The 22513-nt window shown below is 37.2% G+C and overlaps 1 protein-coding gene across 1 annotated transcript in view; it reads right to left on the bottom strand.

The window, feature by feature from the left end:
• DSG2 (desmoglein 2) overlaps positions 1–22513 on the bottom strand; it is a 45345-nt gene that overhangs the window by 13069 nt on the left and 9763 nt on the right. The window contains exons 5-10 of the mRNA XM_006835129.1: positions 17943–18104; positions 17668–17812; positions 16562–16728; positions 12920–13057; positions 12621–12806; positions 4013–4278 (exon numbers count right to left, since the gene is read on the bottom strand). Of these exons, the coding sequence (XP_006835192.1) occupies positions 4013–4278; positions 12621–12806; positions 12920–13057; positions 16562–16728; positions 17668–17812; positions 17943–18104 (1064 nt within the window). The remainder of the gene's footprint in view (positions 1–4012; positions 4279–12620; positions 12807–12919; positions 13058–16561; positions 16729–17667; positions 17813–17942; positions 18105–22513) is intronic.

Raw genomic sequence — 22513 nt, 5'->3', positions numbered from 1 at the left:
GTGCTTTCTCTAGTTCTGGAACATATTAAATAAAGCAAGGGTGACCACTCTGGGCCTACTAACCCAGGAGTCTGTAAGCTGCTCTGACCAGTAGCTTTGGTCTAGTCTTCCATAAATGTGGAGAACTTTAGCGAGTACATGACAAAAACTGGTGGAGATAAGTCTTACATGCTATCATTTATTAGGAACACTGTCAACATTTTTAAGTCTCAACTGTAAAAATCAGTGACTGCCTTAAATGGAAGCATGGTTTCTTTAAGGCTGTTGTTGCTAAGTGCCATCGAGTTGGTTCTGATCCATAATGACCCTGTATAGGTTGCCAAGGAGCAGACGGTGAGCTTGAACTGGTGACCTTGTGGTTCAAACTGACTTTGCAATCCAGCACATTAGTCCACAGAGCCACATCAGGACTCCTTCTTTAAGGCGGAATTGGTTAAAAGTGAAAACAGTGTAGATAAAGTGATTTTTGGCTTCCTTCAAAGCAAGGAGAATAAGGGTGGACAGAGAAAGCTATGGGAAAGCATGAATATTCAGATGATGGATCAGGAATGGTTGTAATCAAATACCATTGAGCCCAAAATGTGACCAGATACTATATGGAGAACTTGGTTCAATAAATCAAACGGATAAATTATAATCTAAGAAGTGTCTTTTTTAGAACAATATTTTATAGTGCCATTAAAAAAATATCAATTATACATTCAAAATAGTTTTGTTCTAATTTTTAATATTCCTACCAGTAAGTGATAAAGTATTTGGGTTTTCACATATATTCTGTTTCATGTCTGGAATTCTAAACCTTGGACTTAGTTGCCATCAATGGCTTTTTACATTCATGCTTAAAATAAAAACAATGCTGTATTAATACAGCTCCATTTCACAATAAGATGTTTTGTGAGCTCTTTAAAGAGTATTCTAACTGTTCTCTTTTATTAAAAAATAGACACCAATGAGGCTTCTGGCAAGATGGCTGACAAGCAAGACGCACTACACGGACCCTTTACAACAAAGATATGAGAGACCAAATGAAAGAGACACAGATGAAAATTCTGGAACACTGGACTTCAGAAGAGAAGTTAGAGCAGTGGATTGAGTGCTTGCTGGGAGGAGACGCTGAGCAGGGACAGCATGAGAGGGAGACTGAGAGGTGAACCTTTGATTGATGTGCTGCTTTGGTGCCTGGATTCTGGTGGGCCTGGCTCCAGACATATAAAACCCACAGAGCCACCAGACCAGCATTTAATCAGTCACCCTATCCCCAGCTGCCCTGTGGTCCTAACAGACACTGAAATCAGCTGCATCAGGGATCTCCATGAATTACTTCTGGATTGAGTGCCCTGAACCTAGATAACTCTGAGGCCAATATGACTCCATCTAGGAGCTGGAACTCTGCTGTCACATCCTTCCCACGCCCACCTCCTGAGCTCCTTGGCTTGTAGAAGCCCTGACAGCTTTCTCCTCTCCAAGACCATCAGCGGCACTGTTGCTTTTCTTGTTTGTTTTTCCTTTGGTTGTTTCATTGTCTTTCTTTGTTTATTCTTTCTCCTTCTTCTCTTTCCATCCCCTTGAATTTTAGCCTTTTTAGCTTGGCTTTTGTTTTTCCTTCGTTTCTTCTGCTTCACACTTCACATCTTCTTTTTTCCCCTTTTGATCTTTCTTTACTACTGTGTACTCTCTTTGCATCTTCCCTTTTCCTGTTTTTCTAAGTTTATTTTTTTTTAATTTCTTCCTTTAATTTCCTCTCTTATTTTTCTCTTTTATAGCTCCATTTTCCTGTCCTTTTCTCTTTATAGCTATTCTTATGTGCTTTTAAAAAATTTCTTCTTTTTATTTTATATTCCATAGCTCCCATTCCCTTTCTCTTTTATATTTATAGTTATTATATTCTTTTTATCCGGTTGCTGCCTGTTTTAATTATTTTTCTCCTTTCACTGTTGGTTCCTTGTTTGTTTATTTGGTTTTGTTTTCATGAGTGTGTGTGAGAGTGAGGGCTTTTCTCTTTTTCACCCAACAGGAGACAGCAACTGTGCCCATACAGGCCAGCCATCACCATACTCTCTGCAGCTCTACCCCCTGGGCAAAAGATAGACAGCAGCCAACAACGGTCCAAACCACTATAAACTCAGGTGCAAGAAAGGCAACAGACAATGGTGTACACGCTTCCATTCTCTAAATACACCTACCACAGGAGACAGTTGGTGAGAGCCTAAGAACACAGCAACACACAATCATTAATTGAAAATAAATACAAAAATCCCATAATGCCCCTGAGACAGCTGACAATTTTAGCTAACACAAAGCAACAAGAGAGAAATGGCTCAAATACATGAATAAGATGCAGAGACAGAAAACATCTTGGGGAAGAAAAGGTAATGAAATTTTTAAAAAATCCAGAAGAATGATACTTATGTACTTTCAAAGGACTGGCAAAAAAAGATTGAGGAAAACAAAGAGAACACACACAAAAAAAAACTTTAGAAGGATTCAGAATAAATGCAAATTTTGAAACAATTCAAAACCTGAAATTAGAAATCCAGATGATTACACTAAGATTTCAGAAATAGGCAATACACTGAAAGGGTAAAGGAATATATTCAAAGCAATTGAAGCCTGAATTAGTGAATTTGAAGATAAATCTCTCAATACTAGTAAGCTAGAAGAATAATCAGGAGCAGCTGGTTAAGATTGAACCACCGACCTTGTGGTTCAAACTGACTCTGCAGCGTAGCACATTACTCCACTGTGCCACACCAGGACTCCTGGAAGACATTATGCTGAGTGAAATTAGTCATTTTCACAAAAGGACAAACATTGTATCTGACAACGTTGCAAAAAGTTAAGAAAATGTTTTCTCAATAAATGAAATAATCTATGATGGTTATGCTAAACACCTTTCTCATTCTAAAGTTTTGTAAGTTATACTAAAAAATCAAAATTTCCTTTTTGAGAAGAAGGTATGATTTATTATTCCTCCAGGCAGAACACATGATCTTTTGATGTATTCACAACTACTAATGGGGTAAGCAGAACACTGCAAACCTCAGGATCCCTAGTTCGAGCCCACCAGTGGTTTAGCAGGAGAAAGATGAAGCTTTGTGCTTCTGCATTGATTTAAACTCTCAGAAACCCTATACACACTATGTGTCTGGGGCAGCAGGTAAAGATTCTACTGGAACATATGCAGGTGACTCTGCAAGGTGAAATAATTGCAGTGAGAACTTTGTAGACAATAGTCTTTCCCTGGCAAGTCACTCAGATCTAAGGTGCAAATTTACTTTGAAAATGTAAAAGAATCATGCAAATCTAAGGGGTCACTATAGATGATTTGTATCAGAATGGCTATCTAGGAACTATCCTTTCTATCACCAAAACCAAAAACCAAACAGTTGCTAATACGTTGATTCCAACTCATGGTGACCCCTTGCGTATCAGAGTAGAATTGCATTCAAACAGAGATTTCAATGAATGGCTGTAATCTTAGAGAAATCAGTCACTAGGTCTGTTTTCTGACTGCTGTGTGGTTGCACAGTGCCAATCTTTCACTTAGAAGCCAAGTGCAAACCATATGTGCTACCCAGAGACCTCCTTTCTAGTACAGTGAGGCAAATAGTAAGTTCTCATTAAATATATTTTAAAGAAAAAGAAAATGGACATTGTGATCAAGATAAACATTATAAAAGGTTCATCTGTCCCTAAAATAAGAACACAGCTTAAATAAAAATGCTACTATTGTTAAATGCCATCAAGTCAGTTCCCACTCATAGCAACTCTGTATAGGGTTTCTGAGGAAATGCTGAGTTTGAACTGCCGACCTTGTAGTTCAAAAAGACCTTGAGGTTCAGTGCTGAATCCTACAGCACCATACCAGGTGGTAAAAATTCCTCCCTGCAGTTACAGGTACAACATGTCAGGAAAGTTTAAGCTATAGACCTTTGGAGAATTATAATCCTGGGATATGAAGGAATGAAATGTTCAAATTTTATAGTGATTGCTGAGAAAAATGCTCTCTTACCTTACACGGGCCGCTTTTCCAGTATCTTCATCAAAAGCTTGAAATTTTCCAAAGATTCTGCCTACGCTTGATCTATCTGTGCTCTCGCTAGCAGAAAACGTGACTGTGTTGCTTTTAAAATGAATGCCTTCTTGCACGTTTGTCACCTTGACTTTGATAGGAATGGATGTAGGCTTGTATTTATTCTTAACTGATTTGTGGAATGCTGCTTTATTAGTGACAATAATACTGAAATCAAGATTCTTCATTTCTTCATAATCTATTTCCTAGAAAAGGCAAACACAAAGGGAACTCTTTCTAAGCAGAAAGAACTAGAACACCACAGAACACACACACTCATCGGGCGTTACTGTCAGATATAAAACATTTCACATGGGAAATACAGCAGCTCTCAAGGTTCCAACCACTACCCTCAAGTCAATTCCAGCTCATAGTGACCATTTCCAAGGCTGGACTCTTACAGAAGCAAACTGCCATATCTTTCTCCCATGGAGCAGCTGATAGTCTTGAACTTCCAACCTTAGGGTCAACAGCTAAGCGCCAAACCACTGTTGCCCCGAGAGCTCCTTTTTTTTATTGATATCAAGCAACTAAAACAAAGAGTTTTTGGCATTTTGGATACTCATAAAAGCTGCAGATGTTTAGTAAGCTTCCATTTAAAAAATAAATAAATAAAAGGTCAAAACATTTAAAAAATGAACTTCTTTTAGCAATCTGAAGTTTTTTTCTTTTCCCTTGATGAAAAAGTGATTTATGAATATTCCTTAAGATGTGTTTCATGAGTGTTGATAACACTGTCTGTCCCATCCCCAAATGCAGATTCACTGCATATTAGAACAGAGCTCCTGGAGTAAAGAAAATTGTTTAACTTTGTCAAACCCATGGATTTTCAAACTTCTTTAAGCCAAGAAGCCTGCCCACCTCAATCATTTAGTATACTGTCTATTAACATCTACTTTTACATCTATTACATCTATTAACATCTACTGTAAATACTATAAAAGATAAAATTCCTTCAAATACTCTGCTCTATGTGAATTATATTCATTTGTAACATATATGTGATATAATCAGTCTTTCATTGTAGGTTATATTCTGATTTTTTCCATTTTCTTTTTATAAACAGTTCTAGCTATAATTTTCTATTATTTATATATACTAGGCAACTTAGCCATTCTATTATTAGGCATTTTAATTATTTGTAAGTATCAAATATTATTGATGCTACTTTGAATTTTTCTTTCTTTTGCTGAGCTATTGTTACTAAAAGAATTGCTTGTTATTAAAAGAATTACTGACTCAAAATACATTTAATTCTTACTTATATATTTTTAAATGCCCTGACCATTTGTGCTTTCTTTCTTCAGTATAATATCAATACATTAACTAGTTGCTGTTAAGTGGCGTCAAGTCTGTTTTGATTATTATGTGCCGTGGAGTCGGTTCTGACTCATAGAGACCCTGTACAGGGTTTCCGAGGCTGTATATCTTTACGGGAGCCAAAAGCCTCATCTTTCTCCCGCGGAACAGCTGGTAGTTTTGATTAGCTGACCGTAAGATTAGTAGCCCTATTTGTAACCACTACACTGCCAGAGCTCCTTGTTTTGATTCATAGCAACACTGTATAAGGTTCTAAGGAGTGGATGGTAGTTTGAACTGCCAACTTTGCAGTTATCAGTCCAATGCTTCTCCTACAACACCACAGCAGTTAATATATATAAACAGCTAAGCCGGCTTACATAAATTACAACAAAACTGTTCTTTTTGTGGGGAGGGAATTATTTATTATGAACCTCATTTTCCTCCTTGTGAAGTTATAAGATGAATTAACAACTTCTCCTGCTCCCCTTTTTTTATGTGGATAGTGATGGCATGAAGACAAGTGAAACATTCTGGGGGGAATACTCGAATGCTCTATGATTTTAAAGTTTGTGACAGTTACTTTTATTTTTAACATGTTCATGAACTTGACATGACTTATTTTAATGACATTATACATGCTGTATGAGAAATATCGTCCAGTCAGATATCATTACATTTCAAGGACCATAAAAGGCCAAAACAACATAAATAAAGTGAGCTAGGTCCTGGTGATTAAAAAAATGGTTTCATTGTGTTATATAAGTCACCATAAAGCTCTAAGGAGAAGGAAAAGATGTTCAGCATCATTAGCAATATAAAGAGTATGCATACCTTAACTTTCTATATGTGTCATTTCTAATATTTTGTCATTTCTAATATGAATAACATTAAATACTTTAAAATTATTTGTTAAGTTGTTAGTAAATTATGGATTTTTTTCATGTGACTTGCTATCTCTAGTTCAACATTTAAAATATTTGGGGAAGCAGCAAAATGGCAGACTAGTATTGCTATAAAGATCCTCTACAACAAAGAAAGGAAAACCAATGAAACAGATGCAGATGATAGTTCTGGAACCTGAGCTTTGGCTGAAAGGCTAGCGAAGAGAACTGAATGCTTACTAGGCAAGGAAGCTGAACAGACACAGCAAAAACAGGAGACAGAATGATGACCTGTGTTGGCCAATCAGATGTGACAGCAACTGTGCCCATACAGCCCAGCCATGACTGTACCCTCTACAACGGCACCCATCAGGGCAACAACCAGCATTAGCCAAACCCATGCTAACCTGAGCTGCACAAAAAGCAGAGAGAGAATGGTGCATATCCCCTAATCACACCCAACAGGAACCAGTTGGTGAGTGTCAAAGACTAGACAAACATCCACTCATCATTTTATACAAATAACACACATCACAATGTCTTGGAAGCAACAGATAATTGCTGTTCACATGAAGAAACCAGACAGAGTGGCTCAAACAAGTGACCAAAAAACAGAGAAAGTGTTTGTTGAGGGGGAACAAGCATTGTAACCATCTGAAAAAGAATTTAAGAGAATGTAACTCCAAATTATTGACAGAAAGGAGGAGGAAAACAAGGAATAATTCAGGAAAACAATACAGGAACAAACAAACAAAACAGAAAGAATTGGAGATAATATAAAACTGCAAATAGAAATCCAGAAGAAAAAAAGAAATAATAAAGACAGGAACAGAAATAAATGAAATAGGAAAACAATAGAAATAATCGACAAGAAGACGTTTTTTAAAAAGGATTAATAAAATTGACAAATCATGGCAAATCTAACAAAAGAAGGAGGAGATGCAAATTACTTGCCTGAGAAATTATGTGTGATGTTAAAACAGATCCAATGCAAATTAAGAATAATAACAGAATACTATGAAGAATTATATTACAACAAATTTGAAAATCTTTAAGAAATGTATCAATTTTTAGAAAAAAAGGCCTACATAAATTGACACAGAATGAAGTAGAAAATTTCAACAGACCTATAACTTACCAAAAAAAGAGACTTACAAAAAATGGAAGAATATACCATGGCCATGGATAGGAAAACTTAACATTGTGAAAATGTCAACTCCATCTAAAGCAATCTTTATATATAATGTAATCTCAACCCAGATTCCAACATCATTATTTAAAAAGATGGATAACTTGAACACTAACTTTATATGCAAAGGAAAGAGACTTCAGATAAGCAAAGTATTACTTAAGACAAAAGAACAAAGTTGGAGACCTCGCATTCCCTCATATCAAATTCTATTGCAAAGTTACAGTGGTCAAAATGGCCTGGTAATGGTACAATGATAGATAGATAGATAAATGAAACAGAATTGGGAATCCAGAAGTAAATCCATCCACATATAGTCAAGTGATCTTTGACAAGGAGCCAAAACACATTAAATGGGGAAGAGATAGTCTCTTCAACAAATGGTGCTGGCAAAACTGGAAATCCATTTGCAGAAGAATGAAACAAGGCCCATACCTCACATCATATACAAAAACAAACTCAACATGGACTAAAGATCTAAATATAAAATCTTGAACTAAGAAGATCATCAATGAAAAAATAGGGACAAATGTAGGAGGGTTCTAATACACGGCATAAATATACTATTACACATTACAAAAAGACACACAAACTGCAGAAGACAGAATAGATGACTGGGACCTCCTAATGTGTATCAAGACACTTAATGTGTATCATGGAGCTCTGGCAGCATAGTGGTTACGAATCGGGCTGCGAACTGCAAGGTCAGCAGTTCGAAACTATCAGCTGTTTTGTGGGAGAAAGATGAGGCTTTCTGTTCTTGTAAAGATTTATGGCCTCAGAAACCCTATACAGGGTCGCTAAGAGTCAGAACCAACTCCATGGCACATAAGCACCAACCACCAGTGTGTATCAAAAGATTTCGCTGAAAGAGTCTAAAGGGAGCACATGGACTGAAAAAAAAATTTTTTTTTTCAATGACATATCAGACAAGGGACTGCTACCCAACATTTATAGAAATCTGTAACACCTCAGCAAGAATGTCAGCTTGAGGACTAAGGTACACCTGACCCAAGCCATGGTATTTTCAATAACTTCATATGGATTTGAAAGCTGGACAGTGAATAAGGAAGATCATATAAGAATTGATGCCTTTGAATTGTGGTGTTGGAGGAGAATATTGAAAGTGCCATGGAGGAGAATATTGAAAGTGCCATGGACTGCCAAAAGAACCAACAGATCTGTTTTGGAAGAAGTGCAGTCAGAGTGCTCCTTGGAGGCCAAGATGGCTAAACTTCGTCTCTCATACTTTGGACATATTGTCAGGAGGAAAGAGTCACTAGAGAAGGATGTCATGCTGGGTAAGATGGAGGGTAAGAGAAAGAGAGGAAGACCCCAAATGAGATGGATCAGCCAGGTGGCATCATTGATGGACTCAAGTGTGGCAGCGGTAGTGAGGTTGGCCCAGGATTGGACTTTGTTTTGTTCTGCTGTGCATGGGGTCACTATGAGTCGGTTCTGACTTGATGGCACCTGACAACAACAACAACAACAATAACACCTCTACAAAAAAAGACAACCCAATTAAAAAATGGGCACAGGACATGAGCAGACACTTGACCAGGAAGGACATTCCAGCAGCCAACAAACATGTGAGAAAGTGTTCACAATCATTAGCCATTAGAGATGCAAATCAAAACAGCAAAGGTATATCATCTCACACCAACATTAATAGCTAAATTCAAAATAACAGAAAACAATAAATGTTGGTGAGGGTGTGGAGACACTTGGACCCTCCTACAATTGCTGGTGGGACTGTAAAATGGTTCAACCACTCTGGAAAATGGTACGGAGCTTCCTCAGAAAGTTAGAAATAGAAATATCTTATGATCCAGCAATCTCTCTACTTGGTATACATCCACAAAAAATGCGAGTCAGGATAACAGTAGATCTATGCACACTGATGTTTATCATGGCACTATTCACAACAGCAAAAAGAAGAAAACAGCTTAAATGCCCATCATTGAAGAATGGATAAACAAACTTTGATACATGCACACAATGGAATACTATGCAGCGTTTAAGAATAACAATGAATCTGCAAAACACCACATACCATGGATGAACCTGGAGGACATTATGCTGAGTGAAATCAGTCCATCACAAAAGGACAATAGTATAAGAGAGCATTAATATAAAAAGAAAAGGTTTGCATACTAAAAGAAACATTCTTTGATGGTTATCACAGGTGGGAGGGAAGGGAGAGGAATTCACTGGCTAGAGGGTAGGCACAGATTAGCTCAAGTGATAGGGCATGAAATGTACAAGAAAAGGGAGGATGACAGAATAATGATGAAGATAGGTGAGACTTTAGGGAGGTATGCAAGGGCTAAAGGGGATACGGTACATAGTGATATCTATACAACCTTGGAACAACAGGGTTCTGTATGTATGTAGATACATGGATTGATTCGTAGGCTGAATGGGTAAAGGAGGAAGAGTAGGATATATTTAAATATGTACTATGTACTATATATATATTGAAAAAATGACACATCTTTCTATTGTTGTTGTTGTTAAGTGCCGTCGAGTCGGTTCCGACCCATAGCGACCCTACATCTTTCTATATAAGGGAGAAAATTGACTCTATAAGGTATGCACAGGACTGGGAACCAGAAGGTTGGTGGCCCGAGCCTGCCAGTCTCTGCGGGAGAAAGATGAGGCTTTTTGCTTTTGCCAAGATTCACAACCTCAGAAACCATACGCAGTGTGGCTGTGAGTCAGAACCGACCTGACAACAAAAACAACAACATATAAGATACATCTATTTTTTATCTGATGATATTTATTTCTTTAATAATTATAAAAGGAATTCTCCATTTAAACATGAGGTAATGCTATTCTATTTTCTTCTACTTATGAATAAATGAGGAGTTCTAGTATGGCGCTGCGGGTTAATGCGCTGGACTACAAGCTCAGTGTGAACTGCAAGATCAGCAGTTCAAACTCACCAGTCGCTCCTCGGAAACCCTACACAGGGTCACTATGTTGGAACCGACTCGATGGCACTTAACAGTAACAGCAATCAATAAATGGTGCTCATAGATATTATCATGAACCTTTTCAAGTAACTCTTTTCTATTCTTTTATACATTTATATTATTATCATTTGTAACTGAATAAAACAGTATTTTGAAAGTTGTAGCTTTATTTTTAAATATGTTGATATTTTCCTTCAATTGTATTGATAGGTGAAAATCATTCCTGTACTTTTTGTTTAAAAAATCATGTGGGGGTTCTACGTCTCAAATGTATAAACCTTATATGCTTAATGTTGTTGTTGTTAAGTGCTGTCCAGTGAATCGAGACTCAGGTTTTCCAAGGAGTGTCTGGTGAGTTTGAACTGCCAATTTTTCGGTTCAAACCAACCCATTCAGTTTCTCCTTTACCCATTCAGCCTATGAAACAAACTGATAAGTGGTACAGTGCTTATCCTACAGCGTCACACTTGTTGTTGTTGTTGTTAAGTGCCATTGAGTCGGTACCGATTCATAGCGACCCTATGCATAACAGAGCGAAACACTGCCTGATCTTGGGCCAACTTCACTACTGTTGCCACGTTTGAGACAAATGATGCTGCCACTTGGCCAATCCATGTTGTAGGGGGGTCTTCTTTTCTTTCTCTGACCGTCCAGCTTACCAAACATGACGTCCTTCTCCAGCGACTGATCCCTCCTGATAATATTGTCTGAAGTATGAGAGATGAAGTTTGGCCATCTTGGCCTCCAAGGATCACTCTGGTTGTACTTCTTCCAAAACGGATCTATTGGTTCCATGGGCAGCCCATGGCACTTTCAATATTCTACTCCAACACCATAACTCAAAAGCATCAATTCTTCTACAGTCTTCCTTATTCACTGTCCAGCTTTCACATGCATATGAGGTTACTGAAAATACCATGGCTTGGGTAAGGCGCACCTTAGTCCTCAAACTGACATCTTTGCTCTTCAACACTTTAAAAAGGTCTTGTGCAGCACATTTGCCTAATGCAATACGTCATTTGATTTCTTGATGCTGCTTCCACGAGTGTTGATAGTTGATCCAAGAAGAATGAAGTCCCTGACAACATATCTTTTCTCCGTTGATAAGAATGTTGTTTATTGGTCCAGTGGTGAGGATTTTTGTTTCCTTGACATTGAGATGTAATCCATACCGAAGGCTGTGCTCTTTGATCTTCATCAGCAAATGTTTTAAGTCCTCTTCACTTTCAACAAGCAAGGTTGTATCATCTGCATATTGCAGGTTGTTAATGAATCTTCCTCCAGTTCTGATGACACGTTTTTCTTCATATAACACAGCTTCTAAGATTATTTGCTCAGCATACAGGTTGAATAAGTATGGTGAAAGAATACAAGTTTGTCGCACACCTTTCTTAATTTTAAACCATTCAGCATCACACTATGACTCCTTAATAAGACCATTCAATTTCCACTTTACTTGATTCAATTAAGCATAAGAGGTTAGAGGACTACATTTCAAAAGGTGATGTATAGGCTACCTATATTACAATCACCTGTGTAGTTTTGGGCAACGACATGTTCCTGAGCCCCACTCAATCAAACTTACTCATGTAGGGGGCAGGAATCTGAATTTTGGGCAGACAGTCCTGGTGGGTGATTGTTAGGCATATCTAAGTACTAGGATGTATGAACTACAACTTTGTTATTACAGCTTTTGTTTTTAGATGCTAGTAGTGAAATCTGCCTTTACTACAAAGTAGAGCAAAGGAGATGTAGTAAGGGAGGGCTATGCAGTAGGAGTCCTGATGTGGCACTGTGGGGTAAGCACTGGACTGTGACTAGCCTGGAAGTGGGGTATGTGTTAGTGATGTGTGTCTGCTAGAATTAGATTCTCCATTCAGGGGTTAGCTTTCCAGGCCATCTTAAAAATTATCTGACCTAAGAAGGAAGGACTGTTAAGTTTGGACTCTAAGTGTACAAGTTGGTGCTGTGGAAAGAGTATGAGTTATAGAATGAGGCAAACTCAAATCTGAATTGTAGTATAAACACTTACTAACCACAGAATTTAGGCAAATTAGGATGGCCTCTATGTCAGACAACTGTGGTGCCAGTACATTGAGTATTAAAGTACTTGTGAAATGTTTGGGCTTAAGCAATATTAGTTCCCTCCCCTGCACCATCTTCTCCCATACCAATTTTGAAAACCAAGTACCTACCTTAATAAGCGTCACAATTCCTTCATTAGTTAAAGCATCTGTTTCAATATGGAAATAACCTCCTTCATTTCCTGATGCAAACGTAAAATTTGCGAGCCAATTGTCAGAGCCTACTTCATCTGCATCAGACACTTTGATGCGCATAACTTCTACATTTACTTGATTTTCTTGAACAGATGCTTCATACTGCAAAACACGAATGTACAGTTTTTACTTTATTGTAATACAAACTAAAGTGGTATATTTTTAGTTATAATGAAAATATGAGAAAGTACACTTTTTGGAAAAATAGTAGTTACCATTTCACTTTCCACTATAGGTATATTGTCGTTGACATCCAAAATACGAATCTGAACTTGAGCTTGTTTTACTGGTTTATCTGTTATTTGTCCATTACCATCTCTTGCTTCTACAGTTAAAGAATAACTACTGTGTTCCTGCAGAACAATGAAAAATATCCAACTGGGTAAAAGTGAATTGTTTCCAAATCCTTCTCTCTTGTTTTAAAACGTTCATTTTATTATCATAAGACTGAACCTTGGTATAGCTTATTCCCAACCAAGTTTCATTACCTTTTACTATTCATTTGAAGACATTGTATATTTGTAGTCAGAACTTTTATGAAAGGGCAAAAAGACCTAGAGAAGTGGTTGTTGTTGTTAGGTGCCATAGTGTTGGAACCAACTCATAACAACCTTATGCACAACAGAATGAAACACTGTCCAGTCCTGCATCAATCTCACAGTCATTGCTATGCTTGAGCCCAATGCTGTGGCCACTGCGCTAATTCATGTCATTGGAGGGCTTCCTCTTTTTCATCGACCCTCCACTTTACCAAGCATGATGTCCTTCTCTAGGGACTAGTCCCTCCTGATAACATGCCTGAAGTATACCAGCGGAAGCCTGGCCATCCTGGCTTCTAAGGAACATTCTGGTTGTACTTCTTCCAACACAGACTTGTTTGCTCTTCTGGCAGTCCACAGTACTTTTAATGTTTCCCTCCACCACCATAACTGAAAAGCATCAATTCTCTTAAATATGTCATTAGTGGTATTATCAGGAAATAAGTCTAGACAAGGGAGTACTGCATATTCTACACTGGAGAGTGGTTCTTTTTACTCCACTTTCATTCTCTGCTAAAAGTTAAGCCAGACATAGCTAGTATCAAAAAAAAAAAAAAAAAAAAAAACTTGACCAGTGAAAGCAAAACTTGATGAAATGTGCAGAGATATCCTGAGATGATTCTTAGAGAATGTGTCCTAGAGAACAATGTCTCAGAAGTTACTACAAAGTAAGGAGTCTACCTGGTCTCTGGAATTTAAGAAGGAGCTGTTCACAAAGTACCCAGAACACGGTGATCTATGTGTAAGGAAGGGTAGCAGAGCTCTGGAGTCACTTAGTACCTGTGTGACCCTCTTGCTTAGTCAATTACTAGTTGTGTGACCCTCTGACCCTTAGTTTCCTTACTTCCAAATTGGGGAAATAATTGAATCTACACCATGTAGATTAAGTGAATTAATCCATGTGAAGGGCTTAGAATAACATGGTAAATGCTTAATGGGTGCTAGCCATTATTAGGAGCTAAACTTTCTATAGTTCAGAGACAACAACTGTCAAAATCATACTGATATTTCAAAATAATACTTTAACATAAGTTTATGTGAAAAGGTGTAGAGTAAAATTTTAAGAATAATAATATTCATAAATATTACAAAGATTCCTATAGGAGTGTTGGACACAATCATTCTCTACTCTGGACAGAGTTGAATTATTTTTCCAAATATTAAAAACACTGCACTTGAACTATGATTTACAGTTCAATTTAGTGGGGGACTTTCTGTTCAATATTTTATTCATATACATATGCCTATAGCATCTTCCTTATATTCTTTTAACCAAAGCTTTCCCCTATTAGTTTGAAATAAAAAGTGAAATGGTTGACAGAACATCTGCAACTCTCCCACAAAAACCTACTTAATGTGTTCTCCAATTTGAGATTTGGAAAATTTCTCTTTTACAAATATTTTTACTATTCTAACTAAGACTCCTATTTTGAGCATTGCCTCTACTTTTTATGTGTATGAATAAAAAATGATACACTTTCTGGTTATATTAAGATGCCCATCCATGTTCACTGCTGAGGACAACACTGAGAATGCACATGAAATGATTCTGTCAAGGAGATGAGGGACAGTGGATTATATGGAAACTTATTTGCAAAATCAGTCATGGCTTTGCCTATGAAATAATCTATGACAGATTGGGGTTTCTAAATGTTTGCGTGAGATGGGCACTGTAAGAATTCACAGAAGAACATAAACAAAAGTATTTGGACATCTGCAATCAAAAATCAGACCAATGCTTGAAGGAAGGCAGTTTCTTTAAAAAAAGTGTTACTGGTGATGAGACATAGATTAACCAATACAAGGCTGAGAGTAAATGGCAGAGTATGGAATGGAAACACCTTCAATCGTCAACCAAGAAAAATTTCAAAATTCAACCATCAGCTGGAAAATTGATGTTTAAGATTTTCTGAGACTCTCAAGGTCCAGCATTGGACCACTGTCAGGAAAAAGGTTCAACAATCAACAATGTTCATTAGAGTGAGATGCTCACTGAAGAACTGACACCTAAACCTTAGATTAAATGCAGACGACTGCTATCTAAGGGCATTGTGATCTTGCATAGCAATGCACGCCTGCACACCTCTGCCCACACTGTTGGTACTCTACAAAAACGTCATTTTGAGATATTAAAGCATCCTCCCTATAGTCCTGATTTTGCTCCATCATATTTTTACCTGTTTGCACCCCTGAAAGCAGTCCTCAGAGAATGGAGATTCACCTCTGATGCGGAAGTGAACACAGAGTTGCTTTTCTGGCTCACAGATCAGTCTAAAACATTTTTTAAATAAGTGGATAGGAAAGTTTGTTGACAGATAGATAAACTGTACTGAAAAGCAAGGAGATTGTGTTGAAAAATGATTTGTTTGTCTTTTCTAAAAATTGATTTAAAATACATTCTACAGCCAGAGTACAGATAATTTTGACTCACCCTCATGTATGTACTAACATGAAAGAAAGTCTTGAAGTTTCATTTTATTGTTGTTAAGTGCCATGGAATCAATTCTAACTCATAGCAGCCCCCCTGTATAGGGTTTCTGAGGCTGTAAATCTTTATTGGAGCATAGAGCTTTATTTTGCTCCCAGGGAATCATTGGTGACCTGCTGACCTTGTGACTAGAAGTCCAGTGAAATTTCATTATACAACCACAAACTGAGTATTGTGGTCTGGATTCTTTAGCAAACAGAATCTTGACTGGACCTAGAACAGCACAGTCCATACGTAATTTAAAATAAAAAAATTCTAGTAGCGACACATTATAAAAAGTAAAAGAAACAAGTGGTATTAGTTATATGTTGCTGTTGTTGTTATGTGCCGTGGAGTTGGTTCTGACTCATAGCGACCCTGTACAGGGTTTCCGAGGCTATAAATCTTTACGGGAGCAGAAAGCTTCATCTTTCTCTCGCGGAACAGCTGGTAGTTTCGAACTTCTGGCCCTAAGGTTAGCAGCCAAATATAGATAAATATTTAACCCATTATATTAAAAAAAGCATCATTTCAGCAGGTAATCAATATAAAAATTAATGAGACAGTTTGCATTCTTTCTTTCACAGTAAGTCTCAAACCTAGAGAGTATTTTACACTTACAGCACATCTCAATTGACATGAATCACATTTCAAGTGCTAATACACATGTGGCTAACAGCTACCACATTGGAGAGCACAGCCCTAAATGGAGACAATCTTAACAGTCCTCCTAAGAATGAAGAATACAGAACAACACTGAAGAAAAAAAAAAAGGAAAGGAAAGGAAAAGAAATGGAGAGGAGATATTGAAAAAAATAGTATACTTAAAACAGTGACATTATATTACTTACCTCTCTGTCCAATTTAAAAGTTGTTGTATAAATCTCTCCTGTGTCTTTATTTAGATAGAACACTGAAGGATCATAAGGCTCCTGAGATACAATCCTATAGGAAATTTTAGAATTCATAGTATTGGGTTCATCTGCATCTGTTGCAGTGATTTTCATCACAAGAGTATCTGGCATTAGAAACAAAGATATCTAAGATGGATCTCAACTTCAAACATATTATGTTAACATTTTACTTACAGTGTTAGCTTATCCCCAAAAGGATTTCAGGTACATATCAAAATCACATACCATTTAAACTACCAAACAAAAAATTGCTAGATTAGGAAATTAACATGAATGGAATATGAACACACAAAAACTATGAGGACTAGGCTGATGTTAGTACATAAATTCCTATGGTGATGTCCTTAAAGCTCGATATAGGAGGACAACAAATTTGTTTACAAAGAGAGAAATATGAAAATATTTATAATGCTGGTGTTTATTAATGGAATCCTGGTGTGGTGCTGTAGGATAAGCACTGGACCAAAAGGCCAGTTTTAATTACAAGGTCAGTGGTTCAAACTCACCAGGCACTCCTCGTAAACCCTATGGAAATATTTATGATGTTGATGTTTATTAATATGCAAATGAATCAGAAATGTTATTCTTCTTAAATATTATGATTGAAGAAAAATATCTCTTGAGTATTATCATAGACAGCACTGCACTGACCAAACACGTCAATAAAATTTAAGCAAAAATAATTAGAATTCAGGGGACAACCATCCATAGCCAATGCCCCAAATATCACCAGTCATCTGTTATTGAAGCATGGCACACACGTCCATTTCATTTATGTACTACCTATGACTGCTTTCAAGAATGGTTGCTATAGGGATCTTACCTTTTCCATTAATCTACCGTACCAATTTTGAGGATGAAAAAGATGCCATAAAAAGTCTTTTAACCTTATCACATAAAAGCAGTTGTAAATCGAATTCATTATTATTTGTCCTATGTGTAATGTTTGGATTACATTACAAAACAGGTTTTCATCATATTCAGTTCCACAGTGGGTATAAAATGACCCTGAGTGTTCATTTATAAAAAGAATAGTATCTTACGTGCTGCGCTCAACTCTTCGACACTCCCAACAAAGACATCCTGTGTGAACACTGGATCGTTGTCATTGATGTCAAGGACTTTAATTCGTAGTTCTAATGGTTTTTCCATGTTGTTTCCATATTCATCTAAAGCGTAACCCACTAGCTGAAGAATAATAAAAGAGATTAGTTTAAGCCAAGGTCATGGAATAATCATCATCATAAAAAGAATTTTAAAAAATTGTAACTATTACCTAACAATAATTACAAACTGGTAAACATAAAATAGGTCTTACCAGAAAAGCAGGTGTTTCTTCTCGATCAAGAATTGTGGTGACATTCAGTTCTCCAGTGTCTTTATTAAATGTAAACACTCCAAAAGGTGGCTCTGTAATTCCTTTTCCAGTGTATTTGTATGTAATTTTCATTCCTCTTTCTTCTGCCAGATCAGAATGTATCTAATATAAAAAGGCAAATGCCTGAAGTTTAATTCTCTACAATTTGCATATGTATATTTTTAATAGAAAATTCCTCACAGAAGTTACCATGATGCTAATGAAGCAAGAGGGTACAGCATGAGGGTTAACGGCACAAACGTTGGTACTGAAGAAACTGGGTTCTAATCCTGCTTCAGTCACTCATTTGTTATGGGGCAGAAACAGTTAGTTACTTAACCTCCCTGTACCTCCATTTCTTGGCTGGAAAATGAAGAGAATAATATTACCTCTTAGGGTTGTTGTCAAAATTACATATAGCTGGGATACATCTTGGAGAGAATAGATTTTAAATTTAGTACAGAAGGTAAAACTAGCACAAAATCATCCTAATAAGTCCACTTGATTGCTTAAAAATGATAAGTAAGGCATATTTCATAGAAGGAGTAAAATGGTCAAAGGCTAGGGTTTTAAAAGCTCATTAAAGGCCATCTAAGGTTCAATTATTGGTCCCTCCCTGTGTGTATGAAAGGGGAGGGATGAAAATTGATGATGCTTAGAAGCAGTTAGTCCAATGGACTAATCTAACGGACACGTGAGCATCAGTCTCCACAATTAATGATTGCTGCTACCAACTGCTCTAAAAGGGAAGGATCACATTAGAAGGTCCTGAATAGAGTGAGAGAAAATGTGGAACAAAACTCAGAATTACTAAAAAAAAAAACAAAAACCCAACAGGCTTATGGATCAGAAAGACACTGGGGGAACCTGAGTCTATGGGTCTCGGTTACCCTTCAGGTCTAGGGCTCCTGGTTCTGTTATTGCCAAACTGTAGACAGGTATCCAGCGGACAACAACATCTGTAAGATATGTTCACCATAGACTGGACTATCATTCAAGAAAGGGCAGCATTTGCCTAAGGACAAAATTCAGAAGGTATGGGAAAGGAGAAAGGGAAATAAGAATCATAGGGAGGAAATGGGATAAGTGATGTTACACTGTGGGGATTGTAATCATTGAAATGAAGCAAAATATAGGATTTGCTAAATGTAAAACCGATGATCTGCTCTGTAAACCTACACTCGATTCACAATAAAAAGTTTTTAAAAAAATTGCCTTCCTTGTTTGGGATGTGTCAGAAACTTCATAGTGTTCCTAACCTGCTGGTTCTTCTGTAATTATCATCTTTATTTCCAATAAACAAATCTATCCTCACCTCCAATTTGTCACTAGTAAGGAGCTCTGGTAGCGTAGTGGTTATGAATCGGGCTGCGAACCTTAAGGTCAGTGGTTCAAAACTACCAGCCGCTCCGCAGGAGAAAGATGAGGCTTTCTACTCCCGTAAGGATTTACACCCTCGGAAACCCTGTACAGGGTCGCTATGGGTCGGAACCGACTCGACGGCACTTAACAACAACAACAAGTGTTTCTCTGTGGTCCTCAAATGGTTGTTAAAAACTGTCCTTCAAATGTCACTGAAGCTACTACCATCATCTAAAGTGTCTGACCAGTCCTTTGTCCTTCCTGAAACTTCAGGATTACCCAAACCATCCCATTACCATCAAATCAACTCTGACTCGTTTCTGAGACCATAAATCTTTACTGGAGCAGACAGCCTCATCTTTCTCCTGAGGCATGACTGGTGGCTTTGAGCTACCAACACTGTGGTTAGCAGCCTAACCCACCACACCAGCAGGGCTCCATAACTTTAGGATTAGACACATACATTTTCAGAGGCTCCCTGATATGCTCTGGGGCTTAGAGTTGCTGTTAGGAATAACAGAAGGATGGGTCTTCAACTTTGGTTATACCTTCTCTGCACTGCAGTGGGAGGTATAGAAGCAGTCCCATGATTACTGAAGTTCTGTCTGACTCCCTCATTTTTTGCCAAGCACCTGCTTATGCGTATATATAAATATGCTTCAAAAAGTTCACGGGAAAAGGGCATTCATAGATAACAGAATTTTTCCATGAACTTTTTGAGTCCCCATGGTTTATGTGTATTTACATATATACTACAGTTGTTATAAGAAGCTCTAGTAGTGTAGTGGTTACGAATTGGGCTGCAAACCTCAAGGTCAGCAGTTCACAACTACTAGCTGTTTCCGTGGGAAAAAGATGAGACTTTCTGCCCCCATTATTTCCAGCCTTGGAAACCCTGTACATGGTACATGGTCGCTATAAGTCAGAACTGACTCTATGGTACATAACCACCACTGCCACAGTTGTTATGGAGTCCTGGTGTGGCGCTGTGGGTTAATGCATCAGGCTGCAAAGCCCTTTGAACTGCAAGGTCGGTGGTTCAAGCTCACCAACTGCTCCTCGGAAACCCCATACAGGGTCGTTATGGGTCGGAATCGACTCGATGGCACTTAACAACAACAGTTGCTATAAAGGATATTATAGATCTTTATGTATCAATCTAACTTATGTTAAAAATAAAACTGCAGTTTTTTTGTTTGTTTGTTTGTTTTTGTTCTGCCATACTCTAGCTTCAGGATTGCCGGTTTATTATTGCTCTTTCTGTTACATGAGATATATACATTAGGTGTTCAAAGGTACAATACATACTACAACTTAGCACCACTTTCTATAATTTGAACAGGCAGAGAAATTACACTCAACATCAGCATCTGGCAGCATTTTTTGGGGGGAAAAAAGTGACTAAAATGGGTATAAACTGATTAACACTATTAAATCACATCTAATATTTGATACGACATGATTCAATTCAGCTATATGATACAATTACACAAAATGTGTTAACATCAAAGAATACAACAAAAATTAAGATAGCAAACAAAACCTATATAAATTTTTTTTTATTTTGTACAGGAAAAATGCTTTTGAAGTATGCATGCAATCTGCCCATTCTTTTAAAGAAAATCTACTTCAAGCAAAGTTATCTGACTGTAGATTTTTATACACACATGAACACTCATCAGAGAAGACATATACATATACTGACATTTTTAAAGTCCTGTTTACTGTGTCCCAGTGAGTCAAAAGTCCTTGAAAATACTACACTGTTGACAGTATTACCTCTAGGTAGGGAATTTTCAAAGTTGAGGAAATTTTAAAAGATATTTTGCTGTTTACATGCATTCTACTCTTAACAGGTTGTATAATTAAAATTAGTAAGAAGGAAGCTAACATTTATTAAGCTCAAAAGAGTCAATGCATTTAGGAAATCCTACTGAAATAATGGATTCCTGGTATAGCACTGTAGGATCAGCACTGGACTGCAAACTATGAAGTTGGCAGTTCAAACCACCAGCACTTCCTTGGAAACACTATAAAGGGTTGCTATGAGTCGGAACAGTCTTCATGGCACTTATCAAAAACATTGAAAGAATAAATAAATGATTTAGATATCACACAAACAGCAAACACAAAACAAAAATCACACAAAGCTCCAGGAATTGATGGAATACAAATTAAAATATTTCAACAACCTGATGCAGAACTGGAGGCACTCACTCATCTATGACAAATAATTTAGAAGACAGCTACCTGGTCAGTTGATTGGAAGAGATCCACATTTGTGCCCATTCCAAAGAAATGTGACCCAAAACACATGTGGAAATGATTTAACAATATCATTGATAGCATATGCAAGCACAATTATAAAATTATTGCAGCAGTACATCAACAGGGAACTTCCAGAAATTCTAGCCAGATTCAGAAAAGGATGAAGAAGTAGGACTATTATTGATGATATCTGATGGATCTTGGCTAAAATCAGGGAATACCAGAAAGTTGTTTACTTGTGCTTTGTTGACTATGCAAAAGCATTCAACTGTGTGAATCATAACAAATACATATATCATTTTGAGGAATGGGTATTGCAGAACATTTAATTGTGTTCATGACGGACTTATACATAGACCAAGAGGCATGTATTCAAACACAACAAACAGATGTTGAATGGTTTAAAATCAGGAAAGATGTGTGCCAGGGTTGTATGTTTTCACCACATTCATTCAATCTGTATGCTGAGCAAATAATCCAAGAAGGTGAATTACATGAAGAAGAAAGTGGCATCAGGATTGTATGATGACTCATTAACAATCTGCAATATGCAAATGATACAATCTTGCTTCCTGGAAGTAAAGATGACTTAAAATACTGATGAAAACCAAAAACTACAGCTTTCAGTATGGATTGAACCGCAAGTAAAGAAAACAAAAATCCTCACAACTGGACCAATAAATAACATCATGATAATCAGAGAAAAGATTGAAGTTCTCAAAGACCTTATTAAGCTTGGTTCCACTATCAACACTCGTGGAAACAGCAGTTAAGAAATACACCTAATGACATATTGTGTTAGGTAAATTTGCTGCAAAAGACTTGTTTAAAGTGTTAAAGAGAAAATACTAAGGACTAAGTTTGAAAACTAAGGGTGTGCCTGACCCAAGCAATGGTATTTT

This window comes from Chrysochloris asiatica, unplaced genomic scaffold, assembly GCF_000296735.1.
Source record: "Chrysochloris asiatica unplaced genomic scaffold, ChrAsi1.0 scaffold00015, whole genome shotgun sequence".
In the NCBI taxonomy this organism is placed as follows: Eukaryota; Metazoa; Chordata; class Mammalia; order Afrosoricida; family Chrysochloridae; genus Chrysochloris; species Chrysochloris asiatica.
This window is presented reverse-complemented; position numbering and strand designations above follow the sequence as displayed.